At 59.0% G+C, this 14,483-nt stretch overlaps 1 protein-coding gene across 2 annotated transcripts; it reads right to left on the minus strand.

The window, feature by feature from the left end:
* Positions 1-1,071: 1,071 nt before the first annotated feature.
* On the minus strand, positions 1,072-10,798 carry SEMA3G (semaphorin 3G). 2 transcript variants are annotated; one of them, XM_016210030.2, is made up of 16 exons: positions 10,690-10,798; positions 8,854-9,014; positions 8,677-8,739; positions 8,355-8,474; positions 7,995-8,085; positions 7,764-7,880; positions 7,381-7,526; positions 7,092-7,206; positions 6,928-6,997; positions 6,484-6,628; positions 5,956-6,187; positions 5,771-5,862; positions 5,038-5,079; positions 4,094-4,322; positions 3,691-3,830; positions 1,072-2,357 (listed from the first exon to the last, which is right to left on the minus strand). In XM_016210030.2, exons 1-16 carry the CDS (start codon positions 10,796-10,798, stop codon positions 1,917-1,919), a joined length of 2,313 nt encoding a protein of 770 aa, XP_016065516.2. In that variant the 3' UTR covers positions 1,072-1,916. The 2 variants fall into 2 exon arrangements, with proteins under 2 accessions (XP_016065516.2, XP_016065514.2); XM_016210028.2 differs by having other exon boundaries at positions 1,072-2,360.
* Positions 10,799-14,483: the final 3,685 nt, after the last annotated feature.

Consider the following 14,483-nt stretch of genomic DNA (forward strand, 5'->3'; position numbering starts at 1 on the left):
TTTCCAGAGTAGCTTCCCCAAAGGACCCTACCTGGAGCCAGCCACACCTGGGTTCAGCCTATAGGCCACTGAGGGCCTGGTTGTTTCTTCCTGGCTTCCCTGGGCAGAGGGGCAGAGCTGGCCGCACCGTTGACACCAACACCCTGCGCTCTCTCCTCCCCCTCTATCCCCCTTCCCCGCCCTCCTCCAGCTCCCCTTCCCCTTCCCTCCCCTTCTCTCCTCTGCTTTTACCAGCTGATAGCTGGGCCATCCCAACCCAGGCCAAGGCTCCCCACAGCGCTGTCAGGTTCATCTCGATGCAGTCAAAGGGGGAAGGAGGGCCTCTTTCAGGTCCCAGGTGGGGGCTGGGGGGTGGCACAGGTACAGTCCAAGGCAGACACCGGCTGGGTTTGAGTTCAATGGGGCAGGAGGCCCTGTCTTACTTTTTATCTATTTTTTTTCTCCTTTATGCATCTTGGTTTTTTAATGGAGGGAGTCTTGAACCTGACGCTGCTGTCTCCCTCCTGCCAGTTCTGTGCGTCACTAAGTTGTTCATCTACAGCTGGGAACAGCTTTTCATTTAGCCCCCCTCCTCTTCCCCTGCTGTGTCACTAGCTCAAGAAAGACACTACTACCGATGGCAAAACACCTCTCGACATGTGCAGACAGAGTGTGGACTGGCCACCTGAGCCGCAGTCCCCAGAACCAGCAGGACCTGAAGCTCTTAGCAGCTTTTTCCCCTATGTTTTTCCCTTAAAAGAAAAAAGCCTTCATAAATGAACCATCCACAACCAACCCTTATTTAGCAGAAACCAAATATCCCACGGTGGGAAACATCTGGCCTTCCCTGTGGCTCCTGAGCTAATTGATGCCATCTTGAGTCCTTGGGCATGCCCGCTCCTGGGTCCCCTAGCCCATCCTAGGCCCTCCCACCCTCTTCCCATCTCAGAAGCCTGCCAATCCCTGGGCATAGCCCTACCCCTGGTCCTGCCCACCAGCTGCAGCTTGCTCTCAGAGCTGCCACATTCCCACCCTCCCAGGCTGGGGGTGAGCCTGCATTGCCCTGGGAGACATCCCACTCCTACCCAGCTCCCCTCACCCCATCTCTAGTCCACAGAGATGGGGATGACATTCTCCTAGAGTCCTCACCTTGCTTGTCAGCATGGAGACCCTGATGGTGGGGAGGGGGAATACTATCAGGAGGGGTGGGCATCCCAGGAAAACTGGCCTGCAGCTCAGGAGCCTGGGGAAGGGAAATCAGGCTGTGAAGCTCCCTTGGTTTATGAAGTAGAGCCTGAGACCTGGCCCATCCCCAGCATGAAGAGAGCTCTAGCAGTCTATGCCTCTGTGATTCTGAGATGGAGAACAGGCAGTGGGCAGTGGCAAGGGATCACCAAGATATCAGAGCACAAAGCAGAGGCTCTACCTTCTCAGCACCTCCTCTTTTCCTCCCCAACTCAGTCAGTGTTGGTCCAGCTTAGATGCAATGTCCGCCCTCCTTTGGCAGCCTAAGGGCCTCCTGCCACAACCTCCTCAGAGGCACCCTCACACCCACTCTAAGGCTCACTCAGAATGGCCTTTGTTCTGCAGCTGGGACAGAACCACCCAGCCCTCTTGCCTCTGGGCACAAACAGAAAAGCGCTCTGGGGGCCACCTCTGAGAACAAATAGCAGGCCCACTGGGGTTGCCAGTGGCCAGAGGGTGCTGGCTCCATCTAGAACTAAGAGCAGAAAGCTGCAAGGAACAGGCACAGGGCCCCTCCATCAGGCCCTCAGCCTTTCCTGTAGCAGCCTGGTAGGAGCTTAGGGGGCAGAGAATCCCATCTTTAGGAGGTGATCAAGCCTGAGGGCTCCCTCTGCCCTAGTTGGGTGGATGGGAGACACTAGGGGTTGATACTGGGCCACTGGGCCCATCCCAACCACCCCCTCCTCTGCCTTCTATGTGGCCTCCACCTCCCGGGGTGTCCGATTTCTCTCGGCCTGCACCCGGCTCTTCACCTTCTTGCCCAGTTCGAGCCCTGCCCAGCTCTTGCCCTTGGCCTGTTTGCCCCGGTTCCGGGAGGAACACCACATGCGCTCACAGTACTCATCCACCCGGGGCAAATTGGCGAAGCCGATGAGCTGCAGGATGTCCTTGTACCAGGCCTTGGGTGGGGTGGAGGCCAGGCCTCCCCGGGCAGAGGGCTCCTGTGGCCTCTGCTCCCCATGGAACAGGCTGCTGAGCTGCGCAGCCACAATCACCTCCAGAGTCAGGCGGGCCACGGTCTGGGAGAAGCCGTGCTCCAGCGTAGTGCAGGTGTAGGTGCCCTCATCGAGGCGGCTGAGCCTGCGGAACAGCAGCCCCTGCTCCGTTTGCAGGACTCGTTCATCTGTCTTCACCTGCTGGGCACCAGGGAGGGCGTGAGGGGGCCGTGGAGCAGAGTGCACACCATCAACTTCTCTGCACCCTGCTTTTCCAAATGTGCCATCTCAGGGCCCAGGGCTGGGGCACTTCCCTTTCCCATTCTCCCCTTTCTAGGCTCGGCCTCCTCGAGACTAAGCTAATTGCAGGCAGGGCACCACCATCCCATAACCCAGGGCATGGTCTGGGAAGGGGGCTTTTCAAAAATTTGGCTGATTTCTCGCTAGTCAAAGTTCTGGAGCACCTATCTTGGCTTTGGGGGGGCCCTGGCACACATTCCCAGTGAAGTGAGAGGGTAGGAGGGTATTTATAGGCTTTTACTCAGGGGGTCTGTAACCCCAGCCCCAGGACTAGAATTCCGCTCACTCTACATCTCTGCATTGTTCACTCCCCCACAGTGCAGGGCCCACAGCCCCAGCCAGGGGTGGGACAAGCGCCCATCACAGTGTGGGAGGCGGGAGTGGTGTTCTGACCCGGCGGATCTCTGGCCCAGCCTCTGTCTGGGCTTTCGTCTGCATGGCTGTATGTTGAGGCTGGCCTGCTTGGGCAGTTAGTGCTGTGTAATTTCATCTCATTGCTCCCCCTGCCCCGGGCCCCTGGGGGAGTCTCTCAGTGCCTAGCCCAACAGCTGGCCCAAGGCTGGCCTCCTCCAGTTCCCAAGCTGGAAGGACAGCCCTCCCCCCCCCCCCCCCCCGTAATTAGCCCACTCCCTCCCCTCCCCTCCCCTGCCTGTGGGAGCTCTTGAGAATTGTTCCTTACCCTGCCGCACCCACACCCAGCCTCAGGCCCCAGACTGAAACCATCTCTGGGGCTGACAGATCTTTCCAGATGGGGGAGGAGGGCCTGGGCAGACTGTTGGACTCTAGGGAGGAACTGTGGGACCAAGCAGCGTTGGAGGCATGGGGGCCAGTGGCCAGGGGCACAAGCCTGGGGCAGAGGAGAACCAAGAACCCCTGGGGAGAAGACCCCCTTCTAAGAGGAGCCATACGTGCAAGCATGGGGGACTTCCTGAGCAGTCCACCCCCTTCCCTCTCCTCCATCTCTGCTATCCACCTCTCAGAGCTCGGCTCAGAGCCTTGGGAGTTGGTGGGCTCCCTGTCACTAGAGGAGTTCCAGGCACATCTAGCCTGGGCGTTCCCAGATGGCAGGAGCAAGCACCTCATTCCAGGCACCCCAGGGGCTAATGCACAGTTTTCTTCAGTTGAACTTGGCAGGTTCCCTCAGAGCCCCTTCCTAGGACTCAGGACTTGGGGTTCAGGGAGGGATGTGACCTAAGGACAAGTACGAACTGGAGGCAAGGTCCTCACTCACCTGGTCAAACCCCTGGTCCCCCGGCCTCTGCAAGAACCAGTGCACAGTTGCCTGGGGAGACTTGGGCAGGCACTCCAGGAAGGTGCTGTTGTGCTCCGTGCCATAGACCGTAGTGGTGGCCACGAGTCCTGCAGCCACCTCTGGAGGGAAGTGGAGGTGGGCTCAGCTCAGGAACTATGGGACCCCTAACCCCCACAGTCCAGGAGCCCCCATAAGTGTTACAGGGACCTCGATGTCTATCAGTCCCCAAGCCAGTCCCACTCTGTCCAAAGACCCTACACCCATATACTGAGAGAACTGCTCAGATAGGGAAATTGAGGACTGTGTGTTGCAACAAGACAAGTCTGAGGCCCCATTTCACAGGGGTTGAGCCCGGGCCACGGGGTGAGTAGCTGCCACTCACCTTCCTGGCTCTGGCCCAGGCACTGCAGGGCAGGGTTGCCATGACGGATGTCCTGCCGGCGGAACCGGCGCTTGCCGGTGCCAGGCCGGTAGCGGGTGCAGGAAGCACCATCCCAGGCGCAATATGGGTCCCGGGCCAAGCAGCACTCTGCACAGGCACTGCCGTAAGTCTCACACTGGTGCAGCTGCAGCCGGGCCACACCCAGCCTCGAGCCCACGTACAGCATTTGCTGGGGAGAGACCCAAGTAGAGCCCACAGTGAGCCTGGGCTTCCCCAGAAGCAGCTAGGCTCTCAGGTCCCTTGGTTTCCTGAGATCCCTGCCATTTTCAAGCAACCTTCCAGAACGTCTTGGGTGCATTCACAGAACAAAATGCTTATCACCCACATGCTGTACACCAGATCCTGTGCTGGGACATGTAGGGGATGGGGCAGACCCAGGATCCTTTCTCCAAGGGGCTTCCCCAGGCTCTCCCTGCTCTGACCTTTGCCCTCTACCCCAATGGCCTTTATCCTGACTTGCCTCTGACCTTAGAGGTGCACTCTGCTTTAAGCAATCCCAGTACCAAAGCCAGAATTTACCCAACGATCAACTGAGGCAGATAAACTGGGGAAGATGGTATTTGCCACTTGTAAAGGGACACAGCAGTCCTCTAAGAAGTGGCTCCCCTGTTTGATTTCAAATCTGGATTTTTGTTTTCAAGCACTTTTTTTTGCCTCCCCTGGGGAGCCGGTCTTTGTGGATCTCTTATCTGAACACAGCCTCACTCACTCAGGGTCTCCTGCTGCCCACTGGTTTCATGCATGGGAATCTCAGCTCCCAGCTGGACTCCCAACCCTCTCCTGCAGGGCCTAACCAGGAGGCCCAGTGCCAGACACAGGCAATGCTCAAGGAGGCTTTGGGGAAGGAAGGAAGGAGGCGCTGGGAGGGGTGCAGCTGCTCTTACCCTTTTGACAGAGATCTCCATCTCAGTGATGGCTGTTGGCACCTGGGGAAGGAGCAGGGCCTCAGGGTGGGGGGTGTTGGAGACCCTTCCACTGCACCCCCTCTTTCAGCCTCCTTTAACCCCTGGGTGGGAACCACCCACCCCCCAGCCCGGGTTAGTGCAAGCCCTGCCTACTAGGGCCAGACAGTCTTCCCAGAGATCAGGTTACAAAAAAGGTCCCCTTACCCTGGCTGGCCTCCAAGCACGATGCTTGGCTAACAGCACAAATCTCCAGTGTCCCCTCCCACAGCCCTGTTCCCCGGCAATGAAGCAGCTGTCCCAGATCACCCATTGCATCTTGGGAGGTATGACAGTCCCCCAGACACATCACCTGCCTGATTCTTTAGAGGGGCCAACAGAACCCCTTGGGCAATTGGGGTCTCAGCCACCCCCTCACAGTGACCTGTGCCTATCAGGGCTTTGTCAAGGGGTGCTCACCTCGGCCATCCCTCCCTGGGTCCCCCCAACTCTCAGCTCACAGACTGCATCTCCAGGCCCCTCAGTCATTCAGAAACACCAGCAGGGCCTCTGCAGCAGAGAGTGTCATCACTTTCCTCCCCCACTGGCCACAAGTTCAGTAAAGACAGGCCCATCTCCCTCCTGCGCTTTGCTCCTGCTTCCCTGTAGCCTGGGCTAGACCCAGGGACTGGCTTGAGGAGACCCCTCCCTCCCATCAGCGAGCCTCCCTGCTCACCTTAAACACCTGGAGCTCTTCCAGAACCACCTCCTCAGGCTCTGCTGAGTCCCCAGACTGGAGGGCCATGACCTTGAGCACTGACCCTGAATCTGAGTTAGGAGAGGAGGGGTCAGTAGGAGGGGAAGGGGCAGCCTGGGCACCCACACACCTCCCCAGTCCAGCTACCTTACTCAGCCACCCACCAGTCCCCAGGAAGATGACATCATAGGTCCCGTCCTCTGCCTCCACGCGATCCACCACGATCTGGCGCAGCTGCTGGGCCAGGTGGGTTTTGACGAGGACAGGGCGGCCCCGCCGAGGTCGCACAGACTGGAACATGAGTGGGTGGGCTCGGGCAAACTGCAGCACCTCGTCCGGGTAGTCCTTGGTGCTGCCAAAGGGTCGTCGGGGCTGTGCAGTCATCTTGCTGGGACACTGTGGCAGTGGCAAAGGGAGCACCTGGAGTCCTGGGATCCTGGGATCACAAGGTCCCCACCCCAGCCTATCCAGGGCCCCATTGTCTGGGCATGCCAACCTCAGAGGGAGTGCTCTCATTGTGCAAGATGCTCCTTAACATGGTCAGGGCTCCATGCCAAGCCTCACCCTTACCCTGCCCCTCTGGAGCCCTAGATCTGAGCTGCTATGGAGCTGCGTGCAGACACCATGCTGTCCCAACATAGAGCCCCCTGGCATCTGCTCTGCTCTCTCCCCTGGCCTGGCCAGATACTCACCACGCCAGGGCGGGGGAAGGGCACCTTGCCCCCATAGGGCCCCCACTGGTGCTGGGGACCCTCTTGGTGGGCAAAGGGCCCCCTGAAGACCTCCCAGATGTCCTCCATGTGATACAAGCAGACTGCGAAGCCCTGGAACACAGCACTGCCACAGGCAGACAGGGAGAGTCAGGCCAGGGTGGCCGTCTTAGATGGGAAAAAGGCAGCCTGGCTCTATGGGCAGGGCAGAGGGCCACAGTCCCTGCAGTCAGCAGAAACTGGAAAACAAGGACACCCAGGCAAAGGTAAAGAGAGCGGAGAATACAGCCAGAGTCACCAAGTCAGAGACAGGGACAGAGACAGAGACCCACGGCAAAGCCGGGATATGAAGCCAGACGCTCAACAGAGGAGCCCGGGGTACAGAGACCAGGCCGGGCTGGGGTAAGGGGAGGCTGGTGTGCCCACCTGACCGTGCTGAAAAGCGCGTACACCTCCAGGCTCTTCCCTGCCTTGGGCCACAGCAGGAACACATCCTCTGGGAGACAGAAGGCCACTGCCAATGTCCCCCACTCACTGGCTCTGAGCCCTCCCCACTCCCGCATCCAGGCCTGCCCTTGGCCTGCCCTTACCCAGCTGGTCAAAGTGGGTCTCTGCACCACCGGGACCGGGCACGGAGCAGACCAGCCTGGCCTTGAGAAAGGTGCTCCATTTGTTCACCAGCACCCGCTGACCCCCGGCGTCATTCTGTGGTCGGAGGGCCAGAGTCAGCCCCGGGCCCCAGAGGATGGCCCCTCCTCCTCACCTCCACCCCTACCCCTCAGGGCAGAGGCATGGACATTGGCTGAAGGTGGGGCAGGCTGGGAAAGAGGGAATGCAGCAAGGACATCGGGCCCCTCCCTGCCCCTCCCCAGCTCTCACCACGCAGACACGGCCCACGCGGCTGACGGTGACATGGCCCGGGCCACCATCTGGAGAAGGGACAGTCTCGGAGAAGAAGAAGTACACCTTGTCATCATTACGGTCAGAGTTGTCAGAGATCCGGGCAGCCATCACAAACCGGGGGTCTGGACGGGGGGCAGTGACAGTGTGAAGCTGGTGGGGGAGCCTCACAGGGGAGGACAGGTGGCTGAACCCACTGGGGAGGGAAACAGGTACAGGGGCCCCCACTGGAGGCTGGAGTCCCAGGGGGTGAAGAGGAGATGGGCCGCCCCTCTGTCTCTATTCCAGGGTCAGCTCTCCTGCCTCCTGCAGATGTGGGGCAGACCCCAGCCCACCTCGCCCTCCACAGGCCCTGGACTCACTGTGCAGGAGGTTCTGGTCAGAGTCAGAACGCAAGGCCGGCCGGGGACCTCCACTGCGGAAGATCATGGCCTCCCGCCCCAGGAAGTCGGCAGTGAGGCCTGTGTACAGCTCCCCACCTGGGGTGGGGTCGGGGCAGAGTCAGGGGAGGCGGGCCCAGCCACCATCCCTTCCCAAGGACATCAGCCGGCTCCCACCCTCCCCCTGCCCACCCAGACCTGGGCATCACCCACCTACAAAGGTGCTGGCGAAAGGACTACTGGGCTCGTGCGGGCACCGTCCCCGCCCACTTTCAACACTGTGGGGCTCCAGGCGAAGTACATGCTGGGGGAGAGCAAGGGAGGGGTGTCACCTAGGAAAGCCGTACCAGCCCCCCCCTGCCCCCCCAGTAGTGGCCATTGCGTGCAGCTGGAGAGTGGGGGGGTGAAGGTACCCTCAATTCAGGGCCTTGCCAATGAGGTCAGCTCTGGCACAAAGGCTCCTTTCAGGCTCTGAAACCTCTGTCCTGACCCAGGCTCAACAGGGAGGGTTCAGGGAGCCTGGAGGAAATGTCATTGCTTCCCAGTCCCCCGTGGGGCCTGCCACAGGCTCACCTCCCCACGGTGCCCAACAGCAATGAGTGCGCAGGTGGGATGAAAGGCCCCAGTGCCACACGCCAGCAGGTGGGTTCGGTTGTGGGGCTGCAGCACCCGCACGAAGTTGGCACACTCCATCTAGCGGGGAGAGGGACAGGACTGCTCACCATCTCCTCAGGTCCCAAGGTTCAGCTTGCCTGGCTTATCAGTTCTGGGGGTCTAGGGCAACATTCTTCATGGATCTTCAAGAGCAATTCTGTTATCTGCTTCAACTGACCCCAGCACAGGCAGCTGGAGGCTGTCCTGGGGAAGTTGGTCAGGTTTGGGGACAGTCACTCACCAAAGGATCTCGTCCCTTTCGAACACACTCCTCCCTCTGTCCTGGCTGTGGTGGCCACAGGACCTGAAACACAGCCCAGCTGACCCCTGAGCTCACGGCCTCAGTTTCCCCATCCAGCCTCCCATCCAGAGTTGCCCAGCTCCCAGACAGACCCTCTCCCTGGTCAGCCCAGCTCACCTCCCGGGGGTCCGCCCATGCCTGGTCCAGCTGCAGAGAGTAGATGGCATCACGACCCCCCAGAAAGAGGCGGTCTCTGTACTCATCCAGGTACATCACCTGAAGATCTAGGGGGCCCCGGGGACCCAGAAAGATGGCAGAGCGGTTGGCAGATAGGAGATCTACAAGGGAGCAAGGGAGGGGGTCAAGGTCCCCCTCAGCCAAGTCATGGAAGTAGAGGGTCCCAGCTGTGCATTTACCCCCCACACACTCACATCTGGAAAATGTTTCCATCCACAGGGCTGCCAGGAGGGCTTCTGGGAAATGGCTCCTGGGGGTGGGTGGGACAGAGGGCTCTGAGCCCCCACTCAGCCCAGCCCACGCAGGGGCCAACGCCTATCCCTCCACTCCTTAGCCCCCTGGTCCTTCAGTTAACATCTTCCCAGTGGCCCATCTGCTCTATGCAGTCCCCAGTGAAGATGGCCCCACTGGCAGACCATCCGGCAGCAAGCTGGAGGAAGGGTGAGTGAGTCTGAGCAGTGTGCAGTGGACAGGCAGGGGAGAGTGTTCCCAGCAGAGGGAACACCTGGAAAAGGCCTGGGTATGGTAGAGGCCAGGTGTGGCCAGGCCAAGCTCCAGGCTCTAGTCCAAGGATGTGGCTAAAGAGGATTTTCTCATTACCCATAGACCCTCCCCTCCCAGCCCTAGGTATGGAGGTTTGGGGATGCTAGTCCTAGGACTCAAGGATCCTGAAATAGGTCCTTGGTGTTAGGCTAGGGAGGTGGAAATGGTGGGTAGGCAAGGGGACAGACAGCAAGATGGGTGGGAAGGGGCCCTGGCCACCCTAGGAAAGTATCCTATACCTGCCCAAGGGGTCATCCCCAGCCCAGCACCCACTCCATCCCCAAATTCATCAACAGCCTCTTCCAGGAAGCCCTCCATGACTGACAGTACTTTGGAAGGGATAGGCATTTTCTTATAGCCAGACTTCCCTCCAAAACCACAGCTCCAAGGGTAGGACCAAATTCTCCCCCTAGACCCCATTTTCAGACTCTCCAGAGTGGAGTCATATCTCACCCCTCGTACTCTCCAGAGCCTGGGCCTCCCTTTGGGCTGAGGTTCCCAGAGAAAGTTGATCACCCCTCTGGCTTCCCTAAGAAGAATTTGTGGAGAGCCTGTGTCTCGGGAACCTTTTGCTGTGTACTGTCTCCACAGATTCAGAGGAGGCCTGTGCCCGCCCCAGCACCACGTATCAGGTTAAACCTGCAGAAGAACCTCCTGGGCTGGGACGGAGGGAAGGAGTAGGCCAGCATCGGGAAATGGGCTGCAAGAGGCAGGTGGGTGCGGGGAAGCTGCGGGGACAGGGTGAGGGGCCCCATTGCAGGGTGGGGAGGAGAGGGGCAGGAATCTGCTCTCCCACTGTCTGCCCTGGGCAAGGAGCCCCCACCACGTGCAGACAGACCCTCCAGACCTGCCCTGTGTGCCCATCCCCATCTCTCCCTGCCCATCTGTACTGAGGTCTCTCAGGGTCTCCATTCGTCTCTCTCTTTTTCTCAACAGTCCCCTCGGGTTTTCCTCTATGTGCCTCTGTCTCCGCTACCTCCACTCTGGACGTACCTCCAGGAGCTGTCCCTCTCCCCCTGCCTCCTCCCCCAGTGTCCGCCTCTGGCAGCAACCAGAGGAGCACCATCCCGGGGAATGACCAAAAAATCCTTCCCACGGGCTGTGCCGGGAATGACTACATCCCTCCAGCTCGCAGGACAGACTGCCCCAGCTGGCTGGGACCCCCACAGCTGCGGTGCTGCAGGGTCCCAGGGTCCCTCAGACATGCACATGAACAGGAGGACCCATCCATACCTCGGTAGGAGAGCCGCAGACGGGGCACGCTGGGGCCGGGACTGGGGCTGCCCCCGTGGAGCAGGAGGCCCCCCAAGAGGCAGCAGATGGCCCAGGCTGAAGGGGCCATGCTGGGGGACCGAGGGTACCACGCTGCCAGCGGAGCCACCCTCTGGTCCCACTGCTGGTTGTAGTTTGCTCTCTTGCCGCCAGGCCTGCCACTTATAAGGCAGTGGCTCCGCCCTGTCCAGGGGCAGGAAGGCGGTGGAGGAAGAGGGAGGGGGGAGAGGCTGCCAGGCACCAGCTTTGGCTCCCTGCACCCCAACTGGTGGCCCACTTGATGCCTCTGTCAGATTAGCCAGTTCCCCAGTTCCCCATTGGGGATACTCTTTCCCAGCCTGAATGTGGGTAGTTTACACAGATAGGTCCACAAACCCAAGTCTCCAGGCTCTAGCAAAATGTCAAGGGGGGAGATAACCTGGAAAAGAGGTCAGGAGTCAGAGATCAGAGGTTGATGGTCTAGGTGAGGGTCTGGTTGGACTCTCCTTTGCTCTCTGCCCCTCCAGTGCCTATGACAGAAACCTTTCCCCCACAAACTGACTTTAGGCCCCAGTCCCTAAACCAGCAGGGCCCACCCAACCCCCTGAAGCCTTGGCTTGGCTCCCCAGCTTCCCTGCAGTGTCTAAGTTACCTGTATGTGCAGTCGGGAGTGGAGGTGAGGCTCTTTGGTCAAAGGGGCTCCATGTTCACAGATCTGAGATTGGTAGAGATGAATGAAACATCTGGCCTCCAGGCCCCAGCCCAACTCACTGGACAGGGGAGCCTCCCATTGCCCTGCCTCTCAGGCACCCAGTCCTTCCAGAGGCCCAGGGCCCAGAGTGTCACTCAGTGAGTGGTGGGTTCTTCCCAGAGTCCCCCTCTGCCCCATAGGCCCTATACATATGATCCCTCCAGAGTGAGGGTGAAGGGAGGGTGCTCACACCCTCACTCCCTCTGCCCTGAGCTCAGATCCGGAGGGGGGCGGTGGGGGGGTGGCAAGAAAGCCACAGAGGGACAGGAGGAGACAAGACTGAGAGGCTAAATCTAGGCAAGTGAAGGGACTACCGCATGCTCCCTATCCCACAGCAGTTCCTGTCCCTGTCCCCTCACAGCTGCTACTCCACCCCACCCCAGACCCCTATACTCAAAATCTGAGGCCCTGGAAACAAAGAAGGTTTCAAACTTGAGCCGGAATTGGAGCTCTCTGAATTCTAAAAACTCCTGCAAGTTAGGCCTCCCAGATGGACCAGCCCAAGCCCTCAGACTGTGGTCAGGAGACCTGGGGGCATCAGAGAGGGAAGGACCTAGCCCAGGCCAAACAGCAGGCTGAAAACGCCCAACAACGCTGCTCCTTTCTGAGATTCTCTTGTGCTTTGGTGACTCCTGGGGGTGATACTTGGACCCCACCTCTCCTCCCCATCTCATCTCTAGAAGGTAAACAGGTCGGACCTTTGAGTCAGCATGAGAAGGACCCAACGGCCTTGAACCCTGTCTCCCTGTCCCCACCTCCCCCTGACATATACATGCCTCCCCCAAGGGGGGCTCTGACCTGGGGTTGGGTAAAAGGAGCTACTCAGGGAAGCCGGTGACAGGCCTCAGACCTCCCGCTTCTGACTCTACTGGAGAACTTTGGCCAAGGCCCTTCCCTCTCTAGGTCTCAGGTCTTCTCCTTCCAGGGCCAGGGACCAGCCACCTTGGGTGTAACAGGCTGTATAAAATGGTGAGGGGTGCTTGTGCAGGGGCTGCCATGATGGTGATTATATCCTGGTGCCTCAGAGGGGTGAAGCCCCTCTGCCTGGAGAGATGTTTCAGGTGGTAATCAGGAGGGCCAATAGCTGGCTGGAGATTGAGCCAGACAGCCCCTCAACCAGCATGTGGCCACCAGCTTAGGGCAGCAGGCCCAATAACTCTTAAGCCTGCCAGCTCACGTGGGGGTCTCAGCTCAGCCCCTCTGAGGCTGCAGGGGAGGCCTGGATCTATTGGAGCAGGATGTGGGGGGCAGCACACTCCACACAGCCTGGGGCAGGGGGTGGGAGCCCGAAATCTAAGGTTAATTTGTTGTTTGGCCTCAGGCAGGTCCTCTCCCTCTCTGGGAAGAAGGTAAAAATCTTCTGTAAAGGTCCCTGTTTGCAAGCTGTGGATGAAAACTGGACCCAAAGGTGCCCCTGATATCTTGTGCATCTAATGTGCATCTTATGCCATCTAATGGACAAAGTAAGAACGACAGGAGGTCCCAAAGCTCCGGGCTGTGTCAGGCCCTCCACCCAGGAGAAACCCTAGCCTCTTGGGGCAGGGGCAGTGAGAGACATTCCAGTGATGGCTCCTGGTGGAGGAAATCAAGGGAGGCTTCATGGAGGAAGCACTATCCAGGCAAAGGAAGAAGAAATGGAGAGGAGTGAATGAAGCAAAACATTCAGAACTATGTGATATATGTAGAGTTCAATGTTATCCGCTGGTGGCAGTTTGTGAGCCTTTGGCTGTATACATGTGTGATGTGTGTTCATGCATCACATGCTACCAGGCAGGTATGTGGAATGTCAGAACCCAGCCTCTCCCAGCTAGAATTCTGGGGGTGAGGGTGCTCAGAAGGAAGGCATGCCCCCAGCCCCTCCCCCACCAACCTCACTCTGGAACGGAGATATTGAAACAGCCCCATAGGGCTCCCTCCCTGAGGACCCCTTCCATTTTTTTAAATCCTCACCTGAGGATATATTTTTTCCATTGATTCTGGGAGAGAGTGGAAGGGGCGGGGAGAGAAACATCGATGTGAGAGACATCAATCGGTTGCCTCCCACATGCGCCCCGACAGGGGCTGGGAGTGAACGAACCTGCAACCCAGATATGTGCCCTTGACTCGGAATCGAACTCGTGACCCTTTGGGGCACAGGCCAGTGCTCTACCACTGAACCACACCAGCCAGGGCTGGACCCCTTCTTTAAGGCACCAGCCAGCACCCCTTGCCCACATACCCTTTGTAGTTGGCTCCGCCATCCTCCTGTTTCATTCACAGAGGGCTTAACGCGGGTTTCCCTCTTCTCCTCCTTCAACACCATCAGCGCCCACATACCTTGGGTGGCCCCTGGCCTCGCTGGTCCTTTTCCTTCTCCTCTCCCCACCTCAACCACCCATCCTGTAAGTCACCACCAATAAGGATGTGGCCTTCTGCATCCCCATTCAGCACATCCCTTCCTCTAGACACACCTCGCGCACTCAGTATCCCCACTGCCACAGTTCTTCCCTCAGTGCCTCGAGCCCCCCTTTCTCTTTGCCCAGCTTGGATCAAGGCCCAGTGCTATACCCAGGTCCTTGAAACACTCCCAGAGGCCTGTAGCCACTCACCTGCAGCTCTGCCCTGCGTCTTGCATCACCGTTTTCCCAGCTTCACTGGGTTGTTCCCATCAGCATACAGGCCATTCCCTGATTCCCTCCTTAAATGAACTTTCTGGACTCACTTCTCCCCTAGCTCCTGCCCATTTTTCAGTTTTCTGAGCGTTTGCAAAACTTCACCAGTGTTGTCCACACTCTCCATCTCCCCTTTAGCTTGCTCACTCACTCCTTTGGTCCTCTCCAGCCAAGTTCCCATCTCACTGCCCCAATGAAACCCTTATGTCCAGGTGGCCAAGGCCTCGGGGGCCTCCAAGTCCCCTAAGGAAGCTCTCCCATGCTTCCTTCCTTCCCTCCTGGCTCATGAGGTACCTCACTCACCCAGGGTCTCTCCCACCTCGTCATCCATGTCTCCTCCCCCCGACTGCCCATGTGGGATGCCCCCTGCACAG

The sequence above is a fragment of the Miniopterus natalensis genome, chromosome 15 (assembly GCF_054644295.1).
Source record: "Miniopterus natalensis isolate mMinNat1 chromosome 15, mMinNat1.hap1, whole genome shotgun sequence".
Lineage (NCBI taxonomy): Eukaryota > Metazoa > Chordata > Mammalia > Chiroptera > Miniopteridae > Miniopterus > Miniopterus natalensis.